Source organism: Schistocerca serialis, chromosome 2 (genome assembly GCF_023864345.2).
Source record: "Schistocerca serialis cubense isolate TAMUIC-IGC-003099 chromosome 2, iqSchSeri2.2, whole genome shotgun sequence".
NCBI lineage: Eukaryota > Metazoa > Arthropoda > Insecta > Orthoptera > Acrididae > Schistocerca > Schistocerca serialis.
In genome coordinates, this window is record NC_064639.1 from 620,968,407 (window position 1) to 620,995,671 (window position 27,265).

Consider the following 27,265-nt stretch of genomic DNA (forward strand, 5'->3'; position numbering starts at 1 on the left):
ATCACATCTCCCGATTTCCGTCCCATTCGGAACTCCTTTCTTCAGTCTTAGAGTTGGGAGGCTGTACAGCAGTCCACGCCTGATAAAACATGTGGCCACTGTCTGGAAACCAGATCGTTCCACACGTAAACAGTGATTCCTGCCAAACAGCACTTGAGTCTAAGTACACGATTACATAAACACTGATTTTTAGGTTGGTGAAAGCTGAGTGCAGAATATCTGTGGTAACGCTTAGTGCCAGTGCAAACTCGTGTATGGGGGGCGACGAGCTACTTCACATTCACATTCAATTTTGCTGAAAGAAACTGAAATCTGCAACAGTTGGTTCTGCCCTTCAGGCCAGGGAAAAAAGGTAAAAATGTAGAATCTAATATTTAATCCGTTTTCCCGTGCATACCTTCATGTGGCATACATTGCCCGCACAACAGTTCCCTCTGTCCGGTAGTAAGTTGACAGAGTAGTGCCTAATGCTTCACGTGATCCTTACGTTCATCAAGGCTGAAGCTGTGCTGTAAGCAAGCTTTACTCCAAAAACGCTGCTGAATGCTTACATTGTGCTTCCCTGAGAGCGCTGCCAGAAATAAACATTGTTCTTGTTGCACAGCACCGCCGAGGAAGCGCGGCTCCGTTAAGACGGGCCACGACCGCCTGCTAGCGTGCAGAGACGGTGAGTTCCGCTCTTTGCGCCTAAGCTTTTTTTTTTTTTTTTTCAATACCTTCGTGGCTTTCTTCTCCACCGTCGTGGATGAATTCCATTTTTCATTCTATTTCCATGTATTTCCGAACAGCACACGATAAGGAGATGAAGAACTACAGTGAGTGACAGATAACCTCAGAACTTGTACTCTTTGCAGAACAATTCTTAGTTTTGTCACATTATGCAACTGGAGTCGTATAAGAGTAAGTTTTGTTTTGAAGAAGTATCAAATCTGCTACCGACTGCATAAACAATTTTCGTGTACAATTTCAGAAAATTCTAATTATAAATCTACAAAGTTCTGTACGTTTAAATAGCTTTCATACAATAGACTTAAACTGAATTTCCTTTTGTGTAGAAAGGTACTTAGGGTTATTACACTAAACAGTACACACCAACACTTTTGACCAAGAGCTTTTTTATCTGCACGCAGCACATTTATAAGGTTAGTAACATAAGTCTATATCTTAAACAGCATCTTAAGCTCTGACCTGAACTAATTAAGCCGCGCGGGATTAGCCGAGCGGTCTGAGGCGCTGCAGTCATGGACTGTGCGGCTGGTCCCGGCGGAGGTTCTAGTCCTCCCTCGGGCATGGGTGTGTGTTTGTCCTTAGGATAATTTAGGTTAAGTAGTGTGTAAGCGTAGGAACTGATAACCTTAGCAGTTAAGTCCCATAAGATTTCACACACATGCGAACAATTTTTGAATTAATTAATTCAATATGTAATTCATTAATTAATTCATTAATTGAAATCTTGAAACTTAAAACTTAGTCTGAGAGTATTTTAAAGTCACAGCTTTTGTAAGACACCTCCGTCAGTCTGATTACTGATGTGATTCACCGTGGAATCGATTGGAAGATCCTTAGATGTAGCAGCGGTCGGTCTCCAAACACTCGAGGAATAACGACTGATGCGAATGCCGTCCCTTGTCTTTGGCTACTGTTTGCTTGTGGCCAGTCGGATATGTCTTTGTTCCTGAATGTTTGTCATGACAAGCTTCGACAGTTTTAGTTAGGTGGACGCGAGCCATTTCGCGTTGGAAGGTGTAAGTCAAAACCCTACGGTTCTCTTTAATATGATCGAAAAACAGTAACATAGAGGTCCAGGTGTTTCGTTACTCGTCACAGTAGACAAAGGTAATAATAAATCCTGGTATCAAAAAGTCCTTAGAAAACTGTACGATCTATTCCACTCTATACTGTTCTCACACACAGTTTGTAGATGGTTACATGTTAAAGTGAGTATGACACCGCATAAAACTTATGTAATATAAAGTCGCGATTTATCTGAGCGTAGTCCGCTCTAAATGTATCTTCGTACCCTGGAATCGCTGTCTTTTAAAGTGGGAGCTAAGACGGGTCTTATGCGACTTCAACAGTTCGTGTGGTACAATATTCTCCGATGTATTCATTTTTGTCTGCAAACATTACTGTCTCACAAAGAATAATTATTTTTCACGGCCACAGGTTGTAAAGGTACTTTCGACTACACAGCAGAAGTTTCACTGGGAAACCCTTACACACCTCTATTCGGTCGGTCCCGATCAGTCCCCATACAGTTTCCATATTATTGAAGCCCTGATGAAAGACATTTTTGGTCGTCGATTTGCTTCGGATGAAGAGGTGTGCGCCTGGGTACAATCACGGTTTCGTAGGCAACCGCAAATATTTTTTTTAAGGCATTGAGATGTTTCTTTCATGGTTTCACAAATGAATTAACAGTTATGGCGATTACTTTTGAAATAATAATCAGTTTACTTGCTTTTTTCCAATTGTCTCCATTACATTTAACCGCTCCTTACATTTTGTATTGAGGATTTGATGTCTCCAACTACACTATCTGATGAAAAGTATGCGGAAACTTATTAGTGGACATTAATAACGAGAGAGTCCACCCTTCACTTTTATGACACCTTGAAATGTTTGGAGACACTTTCAGTGAGGTATCTGAATGTCTGCGGAGGAATGGGGGCCTATTCGTCCGCCAAAGTTGAAATGAGAGACGTTAGTGATGTCGGACGCTGAGATCCGCTCCTAAATCGTCGTTCTATGTCATTCCAGCCGTCTTCCATTAGGTTCAAGTCGAAACTCTGGATAGTCCACTCCATATCAGTAGTGCTGTTGTCCATAAACGATTGGCTCACAAATTTTGCTTCATGATAGAGTACACTGTGAAGCTGATACAAACAATAATCATCTCCGAATTTTTTCTCTACTGTGCGCGACATACAGTACTGTAGAACGGGTTCATATCGTTTTACATTTAGTGTTTCCTTATGCGAAATAAGCAGATCACAGCCTAACCACGAGAAACACCCCCGTACTGTAACAACACATCTTCAAATGGTTCAAATGGTTCTGAGCACTATGGGACTTAACATCTGAGGTCATCAGTCCCCTAGAACTTAGAACTAATTAAACCTAACTAACCTAAGGACATCACACACATCCATGACCGAGGCAGGATTCGAACCTGCGACCGTAGCGGTCGCGCGGTTCCAGACTGAGGCGCCTACAACCGCTCGGCCACACCTGCCCGCAACAACGCCACATCTGTACTTCACTGGTGGCACTACGTATGATGGCAGGTAACATCCTCCAGGCATTCGATAAATCCAAATCCTTTCTTCGGAGTCCCACAGGACGTAACGTCATTCATCACTCTAAATCATTCGCCTCCGTCAACCACTGTCCAGTGGTGTCGCTCAAGCGTCGCTTAGCATTGACTACAGAAATGTTTGGTTTCTGAGGAGCTGATCGACTACTGCACTTTGTCTTTTTTTAACACTTTACAAATAGTCATTGTGCTAGCCGGACTCCTGGTAGCACTTTGTAACTCACGTGTGAGTCCTTCTGCTGATTTCGAGCGATTTTTTGCATGCACCTTCTGCAATGGGCGTCGGACCCTGTCCAATAGTACACGAGCTCTGCCTGGTCTTGGTTAAGCTGTGGTTGTTCCTTAGCGATACCATTTCAGAATAACACCAGTTACTGATTCTGTGCTGATCACACCACTGTATGTATTGTATTTTATGTGAACCGGGGACCTAGAAACGACGGAGAGGCAGTGCTCCACGACCCCACGACGACTACCACAGTCCACTTCGCCCCACACCGAACCGAACCCAGGGTTATTGTGCGGTTCAGCTCCCGGTGGACATCCCCTCCCCCCCCCCCCCCCCCCCCTCAGGGAACGTCTCACACCAGAGGAGTGTAACCCCTATGTTTACGTGGTAGAGTAATGGTGGTGTACGTGGAGAACTTGTTTGCGCAGCAATCGCCGACATTGTGTAGCTGAGGCGGAATAAGGGGAACCAGCCTGCATTCGCCGAGGCAGATAGTAAACCGCCTAAAAGCCATCCACAGACTGGCCGGCTCACCCGACCTCGACACAAGTCCGCCGGACGGATTCGTGCCGGGGACCAGGCGCTCCTTCCCGCTCCGGAAAGCCGTGCGTTAGACCGCTCGGCTAAGCGAGCGGGCCCTTATAACACCATAGTCCCTACCTTTCTTTTTATTCTGGCGAATCCGCCTCTCGTGGCATGTAGCTGTCGGTTCCGCATTACTCAGTTACTTGTCACCAGATACCTTTGATCAGATAGTGTAAAAGTTCCTGCACCTGCACTTCGTTCGCTGGACGAACTTCAGCGTGTCCGCAGCTCGTGGTCGTGCGGTAGCGTTCTCGCTTACCACGCCAGGGTTCCCGGGTTCGATTCCCGGCGGGGTCAGGGATTTTCTCTGCCTCGTGATGACTGGTTGTTGTGTGGTGTCCTTAGGTTAGTTAGGTTTAAGTAGTTCTAAGTTCTAAGGGACTGACGACCATAGCTGTTAAGTCCCATAGTGCTCAGAGCTATTTGAACCATTTTTTTGAACTTGAGCGTACCCGAAATCGATCGCTGCCTTCAACTATCCATTACATCGGCCTAGCTTCAACGCTACGGGCACTTTACTGTGTCGTCACCAACGACTCTATGGGCCCTTCTCTGTATTCTGCAAAGAGTTGCCACTCGTACATGTGTTCTGGTTGCTATTACGTTTGATACGCCTGCTGAGAAAATTGTCGTCTGGTAGATGAATATGTGTGTGGGAGAAAAGAAAAAGAGAGAATCATTTTCATGGTAGTAGACTTTGAACTATTACGGCCTATGAAGTTTTAAGGAAAATAAAATTAATGCGTACAGTTCTAAAAAGAGTTCAAGGTTACAAATGATTGTCGAAATAATGAAAACAAATTTATGTTTATCACCTTTCGTTACAACTAAAGCGGATCAATAGACATTATGTGTCTGTAGAGTAAATCAGAGGTTTTAAGGCCCTGGTGCACAGTCCCTTTTTAAACAAATCGCCCAGAATCTGTAGAGACGTACTGTTTATCGCTTCTGCCTTAGTTTCCAACGTATGTTTTTTCCAGGTGCACATAACGATCATAAGAGACAGAGCTAGCTGTGTCGTGACTCATGTCGGCCGGCCAAACAGGAACTCAAGTGCTCATAAGCACGCAATAGACTTTATTCTGGTACACACGTGCGCGCAGGAAGATAGATATACCCTCGTTCGGTCTACACAGTTTTGTCAGGGTAATTCGTCCCATCGTTAAAACTGACCAGGCTCCGCAGATCATCTCCCTTCCTTATGAGGCTGCACTGATGAGCCTGAACATTGCTACCACTAAGCATCGCCAATCTGAATGCCGCCTGGTGGCACGCGGGCACGTAATGCGGTAAGAGAAGTGTACAAAAGGAGCAGAGACTAACGGGGAATCATTCTGACGACGATACGAGTCGTAAGAGAGAAAATCCACCGACGTTAGCGTCTTCGACAAAAGGCAGATCGTTTAGACCTGGTAGCTGGGAATGAGCCTTTCAGAAACGGTGAAGCTCGCCCGCCGTCGGCATGCTACTGTTGTGAGCATCTATGGAAAATGGCTGAAAGACGGTGAAACCACGAGAAGGCCAAAGCTATCAGACGGCCATGGCTCACCACAGAACGGAGGGTTCGGAGGGTTCCCTGTTCTGTAAAGCAGAATAGGCGGCGACTTGTGGATGATCTGAGACAAGGTACAGTACTGGTGCACGCATAAATTTTTCTAAGCAGATCGTTCAGCACACATTATTGATCATGAGGTTTCGTATTCCCTTGTTGACCGAACGATCAGTTAGGATTGCAGTGGGCACTGGATTATTGAGATTATGGAGATGTTTCTCTTGTGCGGGTGACTCACTTTTCCTGATCGGCCATGTTGATAGTCGTTCAGTATGTGACGACCCCTTTACCTCCTTCTTCATTATTTTGCGGGACATTGGTGGAGAATGATGCACAGAGAGAACATGCTTCCTGGCAAAGAAATCTGACCGTGTTGTCTAAAACGAAAAAGTGTCTCTCTACCCTTCGAAAAAGTTCCTAATGGTTTTGCTTTGTAAGGATAAAAGCACAAATAATTTTACTTGGTCTATGGACCTTCTATAAGCAACACACTGCCTAACAATGCCTAGACTCTGTTCGCTGTAACAGTTAAATTTAGTCAACTTTCATTACTATATTGCTTTCCCAAATACATCTTTCACGTTACAAACGTGCATGGAAGCCTTTGTCTAACCATTCAGATACTAATATTTTCCGACAACAGACACTACTAACATAGAATGAGGATACTGTTTCGTCCAGTGATTTCATATGTAATTAGACACACCATCCGCAAATAAACCGTATCATTATTTACTACTACCGCAACAATCGACGTAATACAACCGAACTCCAGATTCATCCCTTTAACAAACTGTTCAAACAATTTAGGTGCGACGCAACTACATGCGACTGTTCCGCGCGAAATCCGAACAAGAAATCGCTCCTGGCATTCCGCCGCATGACCGTTAGTGCTCAGGCACTGTTGAAAGTAACAGCAAGACAATGAGCCTGTCTTAAAAAGACGTGCTCGTTTCCGTTAAGTTAGCCAGAACCAGCGATAAGTACGTCATACCACTATCGATAGAAATACCCATTTCGAGGTGAACTATTGAACGAAACACGCACCGCATCTAGGGCTTAGTCTGGTGGGGTAGTTTTTCGGTGTGAGGGTCATTCAGCATGGGTCATAAGGTAATAATCGAAGGCATTATGTCAGCAACAAGCTACGTAAACATTACTGTAGACCACCTGCATCTTCCACACTTCACGTCTTCTCTGACACCGAAGTCATTTTCCAGTAGGATAACTGTCTGTATCACAAACCAATAATTGTGCTATAGTGGTTTGAAGAGTATACTAGTGAACTCATGTTGTTGTCTTAGCACCAAATTTGCTCGACAGGAAACCGATCAGACTCTAGTGGTTGCGAGCTTTGTGCCCACCAACCAGTTTACGCGAATTGCATTACCTATGCGTTGAAATATAGTGCCATATGCCTCCTGAAACCAAGCATGGACTTCTGGAATCCATACTACGTAAAACTGGTGCAGTATTGAGAACCAAATGTGGTCCAACACGCTATTAAGGAGTTGGACATAATGTCCTGGCTCATCAGTTAATGTAGGAATTGCCAGTTCACCATCCCCAACTGGGGTTTCCTTTGCAGAACTCTGAAATTTGGTTGGAAAGGCCCAATGTCTCTACCAAAGTACAAGTAGGAAAGCTGGAGAGTAGCTGAAACGTTACAAATATAATAAAGAAGTGTTTATAATCTGTGACATCTAGGGTCACTGTGCAACAAGTTGAATTTAGATTTAATATTGTTCATGACGTGAAACAAACCAATCAAAAACAAAAGCATTTAGCTAAATGATCATCAGCAATAACGAGAGAGTGTGGTAAATGATGATGTGAATACGAATCGAAGTAACAGAATTTTATTTCATAAGACTGAAACGAAACCAACACCAAACCCAGCTGTAGTAGTTTCTGTATCTGCTTTACAAGCTAAATGCGATGGAATAGAATTAATTTACTAGAAAGTTGGAGAATTAATACCTTAATTCTCGGGATGTGAAAACTAAGTTTTGCGTATGAGGAATACTACGATATGGGGGAGGAAGGAGAATGAGATTACTTGAAAATATAGGCTACGATAGTTCTTAGATAGGTATAAACTGTTTGTGTCGAACGTCCTATTCCAAAATTACGCAAGTATAATGCACCCTTGGAAAATACTGAAAGCTAGTGAAAGATGTTGACCGAACTACCTCACAGTTGACAAAACGTGAGAACAAAACAATGAACTCCAAAGACTAAACAGGTTCAAGCAAAAAAAACTCTCCGTCTGAACAGGCCTTGGATGGCCCAACGGTACCGACCGGCCGCCGTGTCATCATCAGCCCTCAGGCGTCACTGGATGCGAATATGGAGGGGCATGTGGTCAGCACACCGCTCTCCCGCCCGAACGTCAGTTTACGAGACCGGAGCTGCTACTTCTCAATCAAGTAGCTCCTCAGTTTGCCTCACACTGGCTGAGTGCACCCCGCTTGAAAACAGCGCTCTGCAGACCGGATGGTCACCCATCCAAGTGCTATCCCAGGCCGACAACACTTGACTTCGGTGATATGACGAGAACCGGTATGACCACTGCGGCAAGGCCATTGACTAGGTTCGAGTAAGGATTCGGATAAACCACAGCACGCTGAAATTTAAGACAACAATAAAAATGTAGTGTAAGACAGTGGACGTTACAAGGAAGTTGAAGAAAGTGAAAATTCTCCAAGGCAAGGACCAATGCACGTTAACTGTAGTACAGGAGACGAGGAGTGGACTGAGTTGGATAATGTATGTTAACCACAGATAAAAGGGAAGATTGAAGAAGTGAAGTAGGTTGACGCTGAAGACTTACTTGAAGCGGAAGAGCTATCAAAGCTTGACAGAGAAATGAAAGATCAGAGAAAAACAAAATATCACAAGATGATATGTCTGATATTTTGGAGTAAATTCCATATCGTACATTTTCTGGTTTCCAGTAGTAGTGTTCACTACTAAAGTTGTCAGCGCAGTAAAATTCGATGAGTTTGCTTTGCCAATTTGTGTGAGTTATGGGACTAGATAGCCCACATGACTGTTGCTCTCAGAACTGTCTTTTGTATCTCATACGATTCTCTTATTTTTGGGTACTGGAAGAAAACCATTAACAGACGATATTTTGCAGTATTTCTTGAAATGGTACGTGTGACTTGATAGTTCTGTCAGTTCCCAGAAAAGGCAGAAAATCAGACTGAACGTTATATCTGCCTCTGGAATAAATGTATCGCTATTACAACTAGTTCTGGGAGAATATAGATGCCCATTTTAGTAGGCAGGATATAATTTTTTTTAAACTCCTTGAGTAGTCCTAACTAACTGAATCTGTCCGGTAGAAATCGAATATGGAGATATGAATGCCATTTTTCTTATCAAGGTACGTTCAGTCGCGAAATTAGAACCACTGTGAAAATCTGAAGCTTTGTTCAGATGTGTTGAGCTGTGTCTCTAGTATTCCCATCGATAGCGTCACGTCGCACTGTTCAGTACTGAGCGTGTGGTGAACACATGAAGATGTCTACAACGATAGTGTCTCCCGCCAAGCGTGAAGTGCGTGCTATCATTCGATGTCTCCATGCTGAGGGTTTATGCCTGACTTCATGCAGCCCACATAACGTCACAGTCATGTGTAACAGCAAAGTGCGGCAGCTGTGCAGGAATTTTGAAGCAGGACCTACAGATGTTCATTGATGCTGGCGGTCAGGAAAGGAAGCGCGTGTCAGCTGATGGGCTTGTACAGTGAGTGGATCAGGTCGTTCGAGAAAATCATCAACTAAGAGCAATTCGGAAAAAGCAAAGAGGTATGTTGTCATCAGGCGTCTTTCTTCATGAGGATGCTCGGCCACACACTGGGACGTAACAAAGACGTTCCTACAGCGTTGTCGATGGAAGTGTTTGATGGCCCGCCATACAAAACGGACATGGCTCGCATGGCTATGCAAACAGTATTTTGCCGAAGACAGCCACATGCAGACAGCGTGGAGAATTGGCGTAAAGCACAGGTGGCTGCCTTCTAAGGGAGTCGGTGCAACGCTACGATAAATTTCTGAGTCGGAGCATCGGCTATGTAGGGAAGTAGCTGAAAGAGATAGCTAAATGCTGCATTTTATTCCACTGTGGTTTCCATTTCGCGCCTAGACTCTTGAAGGAAAACCTCTCATATTAACCTAGAAACAACATAAATAACAGTGTTTAGATGCTAAACACATGGCGTTCGTCTGCTTAATGTGATATATACAATACGGATGCTACCCTACAAAATTTAATTTACGATAAACGTGTGAAGATGTCAAGTTACATACATTATTGATTGTTATTCGTTTTCAGTTATTTCAAATGGTTCAAATGACTCTGAGTACTACGCGACTTAACTTCTGAGGTCATCAGTCGCCTAGAACTTAGAACTAATTAAACCTAACTAACCTACGGACATCACACACATCCACGCCCGAGGCAGGATTCGAACCTGCGATGGTAGCGGTCGCTCGGCTCCAGACTGTAGCGCCTAGAACGGCACGGCCACTCCGGCCGGCCAGTTATTTCCCCAAATTAGAAAATTCGTGGCTAGGAAACATCAATACTTATTTTTTCTTTTATTTTCAGGACGTATCTATACACTGTAAAATATCAGCGGATACTGAACACACCGAAAGAGATGTTTTTCCCCCTAATCTCCATTCTCCCCCAAGGGATTATATTTATCCAACTTTAGAGCCCACAGATTTAGGTAGTGGGTATGCGACACCTAGAAATGAATACCAGGAATGGCTGAGTGTGGCTCCGAGTGACTTGCTCACAAACGCAATTCAATATGCGCCGCGCCGCGCGACCTGTCATTGCACTCGGGCATGTATTGGTCTCCATTATGCACGCGGTATGAATGCGGTCGCGTGGGCACTGAAATATGTGTACGTGACACATGATACGTGACACATGACACATGACACGTACCCCACCAAGTGGCACAGCGTTGTACGGAAAAGTGGTAAGTCTTCGCATTTAGCTCTCTGGAGTTGTTGAGGCAGACATTTAGTCGGTATTCGTGCAAAGGTTTTTACCAACCTACGGATTTCAGAGCTGTTGACGTAAACAGACTGATGACGGTAAAGGAAGAACAAAGTGATAAACAGAGATGATACTCGTAAATCCGAACTTATCCGATGATCAATTTTTACTCCTCTATTGCACATAACAGAAGATAGTGAGTGATAAAGAAAACTAAAAAAATACTACGTACACAAACTTTTTTCATAAATACACCCATGATTTGTCTTGCCTTTTGTTATTAACTTCTGCCCGTGTGTATAGTGCTATATGACGTAATAGTGCATGTATGACAAGAAATAACGGACGGTGCGTGCGTGACCAAAGAAAACATAGCTGCAGCTGAAGTCTATAATGCATGGTGAAGATTACTGGAGGCCTGTACCCACGACGAAAACGACAACGACAACGACGACGACCGTCTGAGTCGCTTGACAAAGGTGTTTCAACCATACTGACGGAAATGGAAATTATGGCACCATCAGCACCTCGACCGAACGCTACCATACGGATACCGCACTATGGCCAAGACTGTGAGATATGTTGATCCAGATTTAATCATTATGCGAGCTTACTGTCAGTATTTTCCGTACAGTAAAAAGCCAGTTATCTGCGCTATCCTTTACTGTATCTTACTCTGGTATCCGAAGTGGTGAAATATGCAACTATAAAACTCTTTGACAATCTACACACGGGAGAAAGTGCCTGACAGGTAGCTGAAGCCTTCCCTTCTATATCACAGAGGAATTCTTGACCACAGATAATTGACCATTTAAAAAATAAAAAAGACTGCAAACGCCAAGCATGCAGCCATACAAATATTATTTATTATTTTTTATTTAGTTGTGTATAAGTGTCCCATGTTTTTTCTGTTCATACGTTCCATTTCCTTTTGGCCATCTTCTCACTGGTTTGATGCTGCCCACCACGAATTCCTCTCCTGTGCCAACCTCTTCATCACAGAGTATCACTTACACCTCAATTGCTTTTTGGATATATTCCAGTCTGCAGCTTCCTATATAGTTTTTAATCTTTAAAATTTTTATTCTATACGGCTCCCGCTAGTGCAGTGTAAGTTGTTTCCCTATGATTCAACACATGTCCTGCCCCTTTTCCTTGTCAGTGTAATCGCTTTTTTTTTCTCTGATTGGAGTATCTTTCTGCTGGTTATTTACCCCCGTTATGTAATGAACATCACTTCAAAGTTTGGTAACTAGCGAACTGATGCTTCATGGTGCAACACTGTCCATTTCCGGCAGGATATATCGTTGACTTTTCACAATTTCTAAACCTTAGTGCATGTACGTCTTCGCTTGTTTATACCCCGTTGTTTATCTACAGAATTTGCTGTAATATTGCATGTAGTTAATGTAAGATATTAACACATAATCATCAAAATGTTTACAGTAATTTGATCTGAACCATTTGTTACAAGGAAGTCCGCCTTTCGTTACATTAACTCCGTTGACCTTTTTCAACGTTCTCGTCAATCTTCTCTGAGGTTCACAAGGAAAGACGAAAATTCACCGTTCTGGCGCAAAACTATGTTTTTATCCAGTCAGGTCTGTTCGGTGTATTCCCGTTTTGGGTCGATGCAGGTTATTCAACGTTTCTCCTGTAAGTACATACATGATGGATGGAGGTCTTCAAAGAACATTTCCATTATACTCAAAGAAACATTTTTCAGCTACAAATTTCTTTAGAAGTGTGAATAAATGGTAGATGAGAGGGCACCAAATCTGGCGAACAGGGTGTATGTTCCCACTTCTCGTACTTCAAACGCCACAAGTTTCCGACTGCCAAAGAATCATTGTAGGCAGGTACATTGTCCTGATGAAAAATCCTTTTTCTTTTAATCGAACCTTTCTCTCGTTTATTTCGATTTCGTCCACTTTGCTCAGAAGGCTTGCGTAGCAATAGCATTATTTTTTACCATTTGCAAGATATCAATGAAAAGCAGATTTTGCCCCAGAAAACACTGGCTATAGCCTTTACATCAGATAAAGTCGAACTCTCCTTTACATATGACCATCTTCTACCGCCTACTTCTATGATTGTTACTGTGAATCAGATCTGCAGCCACAATTCGCTGTACAAGAAATAAATTTGGGAGTAATATCTCTTTCTTTCTTTTTAAAATGAAATGCGTTTTTAGAACATCATTTTCGACTCTAATTTCAGTCAGTATTAAACAAAGGCAGTAAGCACCTTCAACAAAGCTTCCTCATAGTTAATTATTTATGCACACTCATCCGTATTCTTTTTTCCGATATGACTATCGTGTTAGCTACATTTTCATTGATGACCGTCTAGTACCTTAACGTACATTTGGTCCATATTTTCTTCTTTGCTTGTAGTTTGTACGCAGATCCATTGGCATCAAACTGTATAAGAAAACGAGTTTGTTAGCTCACGAATATTATATTATAAATTTGAGGACTACGTACAAAAATTACAAAAACAAGATTTCAAAGTAAAAACAACTTCTATCGCAAGCACTGAAATTTATACTTCACAAGTATTTAGCAGACACATGCCTCAGAGAGTCAATAGATAAAGACACTTCATACATGAAAAATAGTTTAAGAAGAAAAAAATGCTAAATGTATGTTTACTTGTTGTTTCTCTTCTCAACCGAACTACTACGCAGCCAAAAGAGAAAAGTAACAGACGTATTGTTCACTATACATTATTTCTTTCACTAGCACAAGCTCTGAAATGTGTGTAGGAACAGTAATGAATACGAGTCCCGTATTCATCCCGCTCCTCTTGAACAATAGATTAAAACACAGGGAGGTGTAGTACATGTGTTAAATGAAGAAGCATCTAGTAGACGGCTCGTATATGAAATCCGCTGTAAATGACAGTCACGACGGAATGTCTAAAATTCACTCTCTTATATGCTTTGTTTTTTTTATTATTAAATACGGTTCACATATATTACTCATTCAGTGTCTTTTTATCTTCTTTTGTTGAGTTGAACATGCATCCACAGCGTTTAGACACTGATATGAACACATGTGGCGCTGGTTTCATAGTCTGATTGTTTGTTTTATTTTGACATTTTACTTAATGAAGTTAAAAGAAAACAATTTGTTCAAATTGTGGAACACAAAACATGAGGCTATAAGAATTTACCATTTTCGAGAACACTCTCAGTGAATGAATTCCGCCGACCATCCTGGCCGTTCCAAAACGTTTTGATAGATGAGAACTGCGTATTTGGCGGGGTCTCGAGCCGCAATTTCTGACTTTTGCTAGAATAGCCTAATTTCGATATTTCGGCGGTTGCGTCCATATTCTATCTTCTTCAACCCAGAACGGGACTTTCTTTTGTATCGAGGGGAACTGTCAATTGATCCCTGCCCCACTCCCTTCACAAACCTTTCCTTTTATTCTGATATGCCTGCTTAAGGTCTCATAAGCAACGCAACATCTGTAAGGTGGAAATTGCTTTAGACTTGGATAGCACACAATGACGTAAATAAACGGCCAACAAACCATTTAAAAATAAATATTTCATTTAACTGTTATTAACTCCGTCTGTCATATATTAATGAAGACTATATTGTAAATGATCATTGTGTTGTGTCAAACAGGTGTGTTGTTAAAACCAGTACTGAGCACTTGCCAAATCTACCTCGTATTTGATCACCTTGCTACATCCAGCATGACCATTTTCCTCTGCTACAATTTTCTGCTGCTTTATTTTAATTCCATGCACTACAAGATATTTCTAGTCAGCTACACTAGGACATGAATCTAAATGATATCAGCACTGGCAACAACAATATTAGTGGATTTTGCTCAGTTTTGTGCTGCGCCACATGGTCTCTGCCACGCAAATTTCTCCTCGTCACACACACACACACACACACACACACACACACACACACACACACACGCACGCACACACACACAAATCAGTATCAGTAGTTTAGATTTATTCGTCAACGGATGATCGTCATTCACTTGCCAAAATCTGTAAACTGAACGGTGCACTACGCTCGCTTGTCTATCTTGCAAATTTCGTCGACGACTATTCAGGTATATACGCCCTGACAACACACATTGTCATATACAGGGAAAACCAAATTCTTCTATACGGTAAATAAGACTATTTGGCAGCCAAGATCTCATGTTGTGATATTTTTATATATATATTTCCGCAAATGACCTGCTTCGACAGAGTTCAGCTGTCATCTTCAGATCTATAGTGCACCAGGACAAAAAAATTACTACGACTGTCTATACAACTGTCAAACCAGTACGAGGATGCACGTGGTAAAACAACATAAACAGATGTCACAATACTTTGACATATTTTAAGGAATGCGTTATGTGCATATCTGGTTATTATGTTGTTTCCCAACGTGTATACTGGTTGTACAGGTGTGCGGATTGTCGCAGCAATGTTCTTCTCCTGGTACAATGTAGATCCGAAAATGACAGTTAAACTCGGGCTAAACCGATCACTAAGGAAATAAAACAAAATAAAAATATTCCAACACTTGATCTTGGCTGCCAAACAATCTTATTTACGAAATATCAGATCGGTCCCAGCAAAATGTTCAACTTACTATAATTCTATGTAACTGGAAAAGTTTGAAGTTAAAGGAGGAACTTCCTGGCGGCCTAAGATTATCAGTGAAGGTTGTTGGAGGAACTCAGATGTTCACAACTGTTGCGGAAACCGTTGAAGTACATGAGTCTCCATCTGGGACACTGATCTGTCTACCACGTTCAGAATAAACTTTCGATTAAGATCGTCTGTAGTATATAGACTTTTCTGGAGATATATTTGAGGACTAGGAGGAAAAGGAAGCATCGAAAGGCCACCTCGGCCTCGCGGTGAAGGGTTGAATAACGCCAGCAGCTAAGGGAATAGCGTGGCAGCGCGTCGTCTGGGCGACGCACAGTATTTGGGTCGCATTCGCAGCATCGCTGCCGCACCTCTGCACGCGCATCACAGCGAAGGAGGGAGGAAGTAGGGGCGACACAGGGGAGGAAATAGGGGGTGAGGTGCAGCATCGCACGTCCAGCCGGACGACCCATTTTCTGCCTGCCGCAGACGCGACGCACGAGCGCTGCCGGAGATACTTAACGAGGATGCTGACGGCTGGACACGGGTCATAGCTCATCACCAGGCCGCGTGGTAGCAGAAACAAGTGGCTTACCACTATACGAGACACCTGCAGTGTACCGAACACACGCTGTGTCCCAACTATGGTTCTGCAATGTTTCGTGCCTTACTACGAGACTGGAGTGAAAATGACTCGTGATCTTTGTGATCGCCAGTTCCGGGCAAAATGATCATCACATACATAGCACCACTGCTCAATTGCTCTATCGGTCACTGAATGAGCCACCAGCTGTTGAATTAATGATTTCACTAGCGTGTTTCGGGTAAAGCCCATCATCAGATTGTCTACAAACCAGAATTACACAGAAAATATAACGTTACGAAGAATATACCGGGTGATCAAAAAGTCAGTATAAATTTGAAAACTGAATAAATCACGGAATAATATAGATAGAGAGGTACAAATTGACACACATGCTTGGAATGACATGGGGTTTTATTAGAACCAAAAAAATGTTCTACAGATGGCGCTTCATCTGATCAGAATAGCAAAAATTAGCTTAACAAAGTAAGACAAAGCAAAGATGATGTTCTTTAGAGGAAATGCTCAATATGTCCACCATCATTCCTCAACAATAGCTGTAGTCGAGGAATAATGTTGTTAACAGCACTGTAAAGCATGTCCGGAGTTATGGTGAGGCATTGGCGTCGGATGTTGTCTTTCAGCATCCGTGGAGATGTCGGTCGATCACGATACACTTGCGACTTCAGGTAACCCCAAAGCCAATAATCGCACGGACTGAGGTCTGGGGACCTGGGAGGCCAAGCATGACAAAAAGTGGCGGCTGAGCACACGATCATCATCAAACGACGCACGCAAGAGATCTGTCGGACATTTTGTGAACTTCGCTTTTTTTTTTTGTTTTAATAAAACCCCATGTCATTCCAAGCATGTGTGTCAATTTTTACCTCTCTATCTACATTATTCCGTGGTTTATTAAGTTTTCAAATTTATACTGACTTTTTAATCACCCGATACAATAGCAGCAAACTACAAGTATCGCCAGAATCAAACAGTTGAAATACACACCATGAACATCTTTGTTATCGGATATGTAATGAACAAAGCTGTCATTGCAGACTAACTGACTAGCTACAACGGAATAACCAGGAAGACAATTTAAAGCGCGAGAGGGCGGTGATGAATTCAAAAGTAGCGGCACATAGCGACAAAACCAGAAAAATTTATTTTGTTTTCCTTTCCCATAAGACATGTAGTACACAAAATTTGCAATATGAAAAAATAAAATAAACAGTTATACAAAAATCTATCGACAAGAAAGACATGCATGTAAGCAGACAGAGAAAATAAAATTTCAGAAGAGTTACATAAATTCAGACCTCCATACAAAATAACATAAATTAAAAATGTCCAGGGAAACAATTTAAAAATGCATAATAAAGAAGAAATAATAACAGCAGCACCGCTGCGTGCAAGGTAGGTCAAGGATTCGAAACCTTGCAACATAGAGAGATCAAGCAAGTAAAGCTCATTGAAAGGCAAAATATATGATGTGATAGTAAAAGACCATAGAAACGCAAATAACATAGTACATTAATTATTATAATATATGTGTCGAGGATCACATAACTAATGAGGAGGTATTGAATAGAATTGGAGAGAAGAGAAATGTGTGTCACAACTTGACTAGAAGAAGGGATCGGTTGGTAGGGCATATTCTGAGGCATCAAGGGATCACCAATTTAGTATTGGAGGGCAGCGTCGAGGGTAAAAATCGTAGAATGAGACCAAGAGATGAATACACTAAACAGATTCAGAAGGATGTAGGTTGCAGTAGGTACTGGGAGATGAAGACGCTTGCACAGGATAGAGTAGCATGGAGAGCTGCATCATACCAGTCTCTGGAGTGAAGACCAGGGACTGGAACCCTCAAGAAATACACATAAAAAAAGCAATAAGTACAGGAAAGAGGTGCATGAAGTTAGAGATATAAATATTGGGGCAGTGTATGTGAGAATGCATGGAATTACAGGCCCAGTATTTCACTGAATATTTTTGTACATTACATATTGTCATGTTCGTGGTTGTATTTCAGCTGTCTAATTTTGGCGATACTTGTAGTTTCATACTCTTCTATATACATAGTACAGTTACATTTTCTGTTATTTGTTGTGTATTTCTAGTATGCGGACAATTTGCTGATGGACTCTACCCGAAACATGTCAAATAAAGTCATTAGTTTATTAGGTGATGGCTTCTTATTCACTGACCAATAAAGCAATTGTGCAGTACTGTTATTGATTTACAATATATAGTCGCATTCTTCCTGCTTGACTTTATGTCACAATTACAAAAAAATCATCATCACACGGTAGCAATACGTTATCAGTGCTCTGTTGCATAGTTTTTAGCCCCGACGTGTGTTACAGCGAAAGGTTTGTTCTTTCTGGAAAATGAACATTTCCACTTGTGGGTATAAGTGAAGGCTACAAGGTGTCAGATATGGTGAACAGAGTAATGTTCAAAATGTTCTCACTTGAATGTTGGATCCATTTTCATTGTACGCTGTGGGCTGTTAAAATTGCAACAAAAGGAAGGAAAGTAAATATATGTTTAAACTTATGGGTGACTTTTTGGTGTGCAGGGTGTTAAATTTACTGCACAGATCTGTCACCTCTGGCAGCAGTAACTGCTTTAACCTGGTTGGGTATCCAGTGGAACTGAGCTTCAATAACAGATACGGATACGTCATTCCACGCTGTTTCAACAGTACTCCAAGGGTCATCAATCGTAATGGTTGGCGAATGGTCGTGTGCGTCTTTCGCCAGCCCATGAGCAGATGTTTTCAGTGGCCTAGAGATCAGGAGAACATTCTAGCGAGAGGAACAGTCTAACACCTTCGGTATCGAGACTGGTCAGAACAGCACACGCAACGTTCAGTTTTGGGTTAGCTTGTTGAAAGATATCATAAGGGCGACCTCTAAGGTAGGGTATAGATACCGACCATAACACATAAAATATTCAACGGCTCCTGTTCACACACGAGCTAAAAAGAATGTGTATGAACAGTAAGCTCAAACTAGAACATAAATAACATGCGCGTTAAGGTATTAGGCAGTCAGTAATGAAAGACTTAGTTGACATGACAGGTATATAGAAAGGTAAATTATGCATAAATAATTAGGTATGAGAAAGCTTTGTTCAAGGTGCGTGCTGTATTTGTTGAACACTTTATGATCTGACGTGTCTTCTGAGTCCCACTTTAAAAAAAAAGCATAAAATATTCTCTCTTCGTTACGAGCCTTACAGATCTGCTGCGCCCCGTTTATTCTTAGTTTGGTACATTGTTGACATATAGCAGAACTTTTAGGGATGCATTATCTGTGGCTCTAGAGCAGTTTGAATCTCAGCAGGTGCAGTCCACGTGCTGTTCGGTTGCGTGTGGTTGGATGCGGATCACCCTGTGCTTGTTTTTGAGTGTTTACTGTGTTAATCTAAAAGTCATATATTTTCCCCAATTTCGTCTTTAATCCATTTATGCTAACAACAGTTTAGAATCACAAAATATTGAAGATTATTAAAAAACTTACACAAAATATATTCTGTTCTTGTAAGTCCTTTCAGATCCATAGATTTATATTTTTTCTTCACAGGTCAAGACGAGGAAATTGGAAGATTAAGAGAAAATTGGGATACTCTAGAAGTTTTTTCCAACTGATATCCATACACCAATTTAGAAAAGTAGTGATTCTGAAACAAAAAACATTCTTGAATAATTAATTCGAACTCGTCAATTTACTGGCCAAACAAACAATAAATGAGACCACGCAAATGTCATCATCAACAGAATATTTCCTATTATTCTCTAGAAACTGAGGAATTTCAGTTTGAATATGGCAGTGATAGCAAGAAATCTCTTTCAATTATTTTCAAAATAAAGAAAGAAACAAGAGATTTTTCACTTTCATTTGAAATTTAAACTCAAAATCTAGGAGGTCATGCCAGATTTCATTGTTAATCGTGGAAAATCTAAAAATTATTCTATTTACTCGTACAATATAAAATCAAGAACTCATTCAAAATGTTGCCAATGTAACGTGTTCTTATATGTCAATAAGAGAGAAAATTGTTTTTATCAAAACCATTTCGCAAGAATTAATCTTCGTCCACACTGGATCATTATGCCTGACGGTAAATAAAAGACAAAACTTATGTATTTCTCCGGTGACCTTTCTCCTACGGCAAGCGTAGCCACATGAGTCACAAAGGGGCGCTGTATCAGCGTTTGATTTCAGATACACCTGATGATGAGACTAAGATCCAGAAACCGTGGTAGTGTACAGCGACTTCTGCCGTGCAATACTTAGGTCAGCAAAGAATTTTACAACTGTAACGGATTTGTGTACCATGAACACAATCCTGCAAAGTCTGGTGATCAAGAACTTTCCTCCATCGCATTGCCTCCTCGTACTGGCTAAACATTTTCTGTGAAGACTTCTTCTACCACCGCGACTTTAAATGGTTAGGTCCGAGTGCGGCGACACCGCATTAATAGCGTCAACCACGGAGGCAAGTACACGTAAGGTCAGGCACAATGTTTTAACTTCTGTACGTCGAAAAAGTAGAAATTTTCCTTTCATATGATCTTGTGCTTAATGTCATGACAGGTTAAAAATCACTGGTCGAAATTATGGCTTTCAAATGCAAATACTATTTTGTCTCAATTTTTTTTTTGTGTAAATTTCCTGTGTACTGCTTCATCTGATAAGATAACATAACTCATTAGTTGGTCAATATCGACGGCACGTGATTGTAACTACTGCTCATAATTTGATACGACGGGAATTATAGTAAAATATCGACATGCCAGCGTTCCTGGAATTTTAAATCAATTGTATTCACGGCTAAATTTCTGTCAATGCTGTTAAGGTTGGCGGGATCTGACGCTCTGATTGAAGAGTAAAAATTTGTAATTTTTGTCAAATGTCAAAGGCAACGCATTCATTAAAGAGCTCCGAATGCGGGCGACTATGTGCGGTGCACAACAGCCTGCCAAGCACTTGATACGTCGAGTGGCGGCCCGAAGAACCGCAGCTCCGCTGAGAGGGTGAACTCTCTAACAACATTCGGTATTTCCGCATCAATGAGTGAGTGAAGGGCGCTACAAAAATTGAGGAGCTATTTTTAATGGGAAACGTGACAATTTAAACATAATTTGTACGAGAATTTCGCCGGTGATTTTAACAGTATCGCAATTTTCAATATAAACACGCTTTGTTTAAATTGCAACAAGGGAGCAGATGTTTCCGTCTGTTAACGAGGTGGTAACTGGAAGTTATTTCAATAATGATGGACTTATACCTGAGAGATAATTAACGCTGGATAGCAGTTACAAATAAATAAAATTTATTTTTCACCAGTAATCAGTCACCAGCACACGGTATTCCACGTACAAAAACATTTTAATACTTTATGAACCTATTGTTTCCACGTACGTAAACGCCCTCTGATTGTGAATATTATTCTGAAATATACGCACCTCGCTTCTTGGTTGCTGCACATATGAAAATAAACTAAATAATCAGCGGCAGGTGTATAGGTGGTAAAAAGGGAGGATCTAAAGATAGTATCACAGAAGTTCATAAATCTATCTGTAAGTTAGATTTATTCAAGCTCCTGGACAATATAGCTACAAACTATAAGGTATGGCACTCTATTCACGTAAGGTAAGAAGAAATGACTATTGCACGCACAGATATAAGCTACCTTAGATAGCCGCGTCCCACGCCTAATAACATTTTCAATGTGAAACATGACCCTGGAAAAATGTAAAAAAGCATGGAACACTTGCTAGTTGTACTTCGCTTTTGGCTGGTTCCTATACGTTTCCTTTACCGCCAAAGAATGTCTGCCTTACCAGTTTATCTGGAATGGAGCTCTGCCCGAGGACCTACCGCACCACAAAACAAACATGTATTTGACGCCTAACTATAGGATCATGATTCTGTATTTAGGGAATCATAGGTGACCCACCTATATACAAAACAAATAGAAGCAAACATCAAAGCTTTACCTTCGAACACTAGACGAATTCATCAACGCTATGCTGATTACACAAGTGAGACTCTGAGGAACAGAAGGTATCTAGGTAAAAATCCCAGCTAGAGACCTTCTTGCTGTAGACTTACAGAATTGTGAAATATGTTCATTAAGAGCGTCAGGTTAAGCTATAGTCAAGAAGTAGACCGATCCTGTTTTACCTTAAACTCACCTCAACACCGGGAGGAAAACATTTATTATGTAATTGAGGCTTTGAAGAACGCTATTCGTCATGAAGTTTTAGTATCACCTCCAAAAAATAAAGTTACGAAATTAATTTTGTATATGTATGTAACAGTACCATAGCGCACCGATATAGGGACAAATAAGGATAGATTGCACCACTTGTTTTGGCTGCTCTAGCTTCAACAATTATTCGACTTCTCAGCTCATGAAGACTAACTGTCATGGGTGGAACAAAGGCTGTGCCTTTTATATACTCCCACAAAAAAAAACCGCAAGGTGTGAGATCGGGTGACCTGGGAGGCCAAACGCAATGAACAAGATCTTGTTTTCCATCATTTACAATCCAATCCAACGATGTGGGATGGTGTTGTTAAGATAACGCCACGCGTCAAAGTGAGGCGGGGCGCCGTCATATACGAAAATGAAATCGCTGGAACCTTCGTGAAATTGAGAAAACAAAAAATTTTGTAGCAACAGTCATGTCGCAATATCCCCCACAAAAAATAAACGTCAGTAAGACAGAAATGGCACAAAAGACTTACAGTTTCGGCGAGTCCCTTTCATGTTCAGTGACGATGCCAGGATTTTGAGACCCCCACATTCTTACATTATGAAGCTTTACGTTAGCCGGTAGATGAAACGTCGATTCGTCCGCAAAGATGAGTTTTCCGAAAAAAGTGTCCTCTGCCATATCCTGCAGAACTGACATGCAAGATTTGTACCTTCTGTTATCGTCGTTGGGACGAAATCCCTGCAGTAACTGCAACTTACAAGTTAAGCTGAAATTCCTGGGCAGCCCGTCTTGTGGACCTCCGAGAGCTATGTGTGAACGCATTTCGGATACGCTCGCACATTTTACTAGACATGCGTGGCCGACCAGTACATATGCAACCATTTTCTAAGAATTTTGTAAGCTAGTCATTAATCTGCTAGTGTAGAGGTGGCCTCTTGCTGACAACTAAATCTATTCTTTCTTTTTGACTCCCCCAGTATGCTTGTTTGGGTGGCCATCTTCCGCAGCAGCTGTTACAATCCGTAATTATAGCTTTCGCGACTTACGATTAATAAGGAAAAACCAATCATAATGGAGCGCCTTCTTACTTTATCTCGTATATCTATACTACAGAAAATAATTTTCTCGTTAAATATATCTGATTTTCTCACTATCGGAACAGGTTTTGTTGAACAACGTTAACTATTTAAGTTCTTATTCATACATAATGTAGGTATTTCTTTGCCCAAGTATTTCAAAGTATAAATCCTTTTTCGTCTTCAGATATTTCGTCCTGGACTACTAGGAACAATGCCAGGCTCACGTCATCGGTTACTAGTAACATCACAAAGTCTCGTAAAGCCTTTTCAATGCACAAAAACAAAACAAATAGCAAAATAAAGATTAAGAAGTCACAAAGCATAAAACCTACTACAAAAATAGACCACAGCCGCTGTTTCTTAGCATGCGCTGTCTGTCCCATACTCAGGATTTTAGAACGCTACACGATCAGTTGATCATTACGTCCCTGGCCCATTTGCGAGGTGGTTGGCAGCTGATTTACACGCAAGTACTTTAAGCGCACTCACAAAGTGTCGATTTTGACCAGAAAGTCACTCTTGCAGGTGGACTTTAAATAGATGTTGCAACAACTAGCAATTTACTTCTTGATTTCACTTCGTGTCCTGGTAGTACTCCTTGTAACGCTGGTAAGGCTCAACGAAGCTCTAATGAGCCAGAACGACTCAAGATTACCCGCTGGTAGTCCAAGGCAGACAGTTATTTGCGCGCCCCCTGCAGGGCAGAAGCTGCTGTCAACCGCCACACACAGCTGAGACCCCTGCAGGGCCGGCAACCCTGCGCAACCTCCGCTGCGCAGCAGGCGGCTCGCTGCGACACTGCAGATGGTTCCTTCCTCTTTTCCTGCTTACTCTCCGCTCATTCTGCAAACTTCTCTAATCTGGCGTTCTCAGAGTAATATGCGTCTCCGGTTACATCACACATATTTTTACTGTCGCTGTCTGTGTGACATCCCAGGCTTTAGGGATCATGATACAGGATTTGTGAAATGGAATTCTGCTGTGAGTCTGTTGCTAAAGGGAAAATCTGATATTAGTGGATAAAAACCAGATTGGTTTCACGGAAAGAAACATGACATGAGAAGTTTCTACCCTCGAAGGAAACAATAGAAAATGTGTATTCCAGAAATAAAACAAACTGAATGCCCAAAAAAGAAACTTCACAAATGCTTCTACTGCTAATCATTGATTTCGACGACTTTATTCTGCAAGTTACTGGCGCTTGACGATCATTGCCTGTTACGATGTATCTGTACATTTTGTTGTTTTGGTAATATTTCACTATCCTGTGCACAGCTATCCTCGGTAGGTACTGACAAGTGCAAAGATTTCCTTGCTGTTTTTCCTTCTGATCAAAGTATACAGTCCCTCAGTGCTTGTCTGAAGAGCACAGCAGCAACATTCGTCTTATCAGACTACAATTATTTCTGTCACAGCCCATCACAGGGCTGTCTTCCGGAAATTCTTTTTGCTAGCAGGAACCCGACTTCGAAATTATCCCTCCCACATCAGAGAACTAAATCACGTGCCTAACTACAAAGTACAGCTACTCACCTGTCTCCTAAGCCAACACTAATGCCTACCACTGTTGCCTTACCAGACCTACACACCCCTCTCTCCCTCTAGATCTCTTCTGTTTCGTAACTATTGAGCTGGAGCTGCCTACCTGTATTTTTCTTTCTTTGCAACAAATACGTTGTAATATATCGTTTTATATTGTTAGCTTTGGTTATATTTGAATTAAGAATGATAAAAGCTACACGAAGTGACACAAAAAATAGAGAACTGTTGAGATACATATTACTTACTATGGTAGAGAGGTTCGCTGGTTTCTTAATACAATATCTGTTCAAGAGAATCTGGAACCTGTTAGTGGGCATTAATATTTGATGTGTCCTCCTTTCGCTTTTCTGTCAGCTCAAACTCTTCTTGGGACATTTTCAGTGAGGTGTCTGAATGTCAGCGGAGGAATGGAAGCACATTCTTCCTAAAGAGCCAAAGCTAGAGAAGGTCTGGAGAGAAGTCCATGTTCTAACTCATCCCAAAGGTGTTCCACTGGATTCACGTCTGGATCCAGGCAGGCAATCCCTTTTCAGGATTGTTATTGTCCAGAGATCATCGTCACGCAAATGCTGCTTCATGGCTGCATGGATTGTCGTACTGACCCAAACAATCGTCGTCTCCGAACTGCTACTCTACTGTATGCAGTAAACAAGACTGTAAAATGTGCTCATATCTTCCACATTTAGAGTTTTCTTAAACGCTATAAGGGGACCACAATGTCACCATGAAAGACACCCCCACACCGTAACGTCACATCCTCTGTACTTTCCTATTGGTTCTGTATATGACAGGTGATGTTCTCCAGACATTCGCTAAATCCATACCCCTCCATTTGATTTCATTTCGTTTCCAGTTATCCACGGACAAGTGGTGCCGCTCTTTACACCAACGCAACCGTCGCTTAGCGCTGACTGCAGAAATGTGTGATTTATAAAGAGATTCTCTACGATTGTACCCATTGTTTTTAAATGCACACGCACAGTCATTGTGCCAGGTGGACTTCTGGTAGTGCTTTCGAAATCTTGAGTGATCCTTTCCGCAGATTTCATACAATTTTTTACAACCACCCTTCGCACTGCTTGGCATTCTCCGTCCGTCAATATATGTAGTCTACCTGGTCCTGGTTTAGCTTTGATTGTTTCTTCGTGTTTCCACTTGACAGTCACTTCACTAACAGTCAGCTCGAGCAGCTTTAGGAAGGCTGAAATGTCCTTGGTGTATTTCCTACTCAAGTGATATCCAATGACTAGCTCACATTCAAAGTCACTGAGGTCGCTTTACCAACCTGTTATGCTTTGCAACTGACAAGACAATAGTTCTGCCTCCTTTCATACTGGCTGTACATCTCTCATGTCATTCAGTTGTCCATATACGTTTGATCATGTAATGTATGTGCTGGAAAAGAAAAATCATCCTGTGTGAACTTATGAGACTGCAGTTAACATCAGTACGGTTTAATCTAAACATCAGTCAACATGATGCAAAAGTTTTTTTTCTCAGTCAAGCAGCTTATAATATCCAGAAAATTTGGAATGCACTGCATTCCTTACTCCACACTATTTCATCTCAGCAACATGTGGCTTAAAAATTTGTTGCTCAGAGACAGAATAGCTGACGTAGACGCCACTCACGTATTAGGCCCAACTTTTTTTTTCTGGCTCGTCGACTGCTGCATACAAGGTAGTACTAGGAGCGATGTATGACCCTGTGACACGTGATCACTATGTCGCCAGTCCCCCTGCCGTTGTTGCCAGTAGATGAATGTTGATGATGCCGCTGCTTCTTCATTCAAGCAGCTTCTCATTTGGCCTCACAAAGGCTGAGTAGACTCCGTACCATCCCACCTCAGAAAAAATGTGAGAAGGTACCGGGAATAGAACCCAGGACTTTCCGCACAGAAGGCAGTTACTCTAACCCTTCGGTGATATATACCATCTAAAGAAATAATACCATAGCACTAGTCAAAGATAAAAGCAATCGAAAAAATGGCCAAAGTATGCCTATAGAACAAATTAGTAACTTAAATGCGCTAAAAATCTTTTACCTCATTAAATAGTGAAAGTAATAACCAGTAGGCCCCGTTATGAAGGGACAGTTCCAGGCTTAGTAGTTTCCAATTTTAAACTCTTAGAACTATTAATTACAAATATTTTTCAGTTGACATTTGTGGTTATGCTTCCTGAAATTTTGGTGCTAGGGCAACGAATTCCATATTTTTTTGCCATTAAAAAGGAGTCCAATTTTCGTTACCTTTTACGGAAATAGTGCCCAAGCACCACTTTAAGGAAAGGCAAAGAGAAACATTGAAAGTCACTAAATTTGAAATTTTGTTAATGTTCAATAAAGTGAATAATATTTTCACTGATGCTAAGACAAATTTTGTGTAATAGTCGAGAACCACTTAGGAACACCGTAACTTTTACTGAAATGTAAAGAGTAGAAGATCCATAAGAGTTCGGTCGATGACATATCAACTTTCTGACACGTTGGCGCAAGAAAAT

General features: G+C 41.5%; 1 protein-coding gene across 1 annotated transcript in view; it reads left to right on the forward strand.

Annotated features, from left to right (window-relative positions):
- Nucleotides 1-27,265, forward strand: part of LOC126456287 (uncharacterized) — a 1,473,557-nt gene that overhangs the window by 1,014,834 nt on the left and 431,458 nt on the right. Inside the window, exon 5 of the mRNA XM_050092039.1 lies at nt 605-667. Within this exon, the coding sequence (XP_049947996.1) occupies nt 605-667 (63 nt within the window). The remainder of the gene's footprint in view (nt 1-604; nt 668-27,265) is intronic.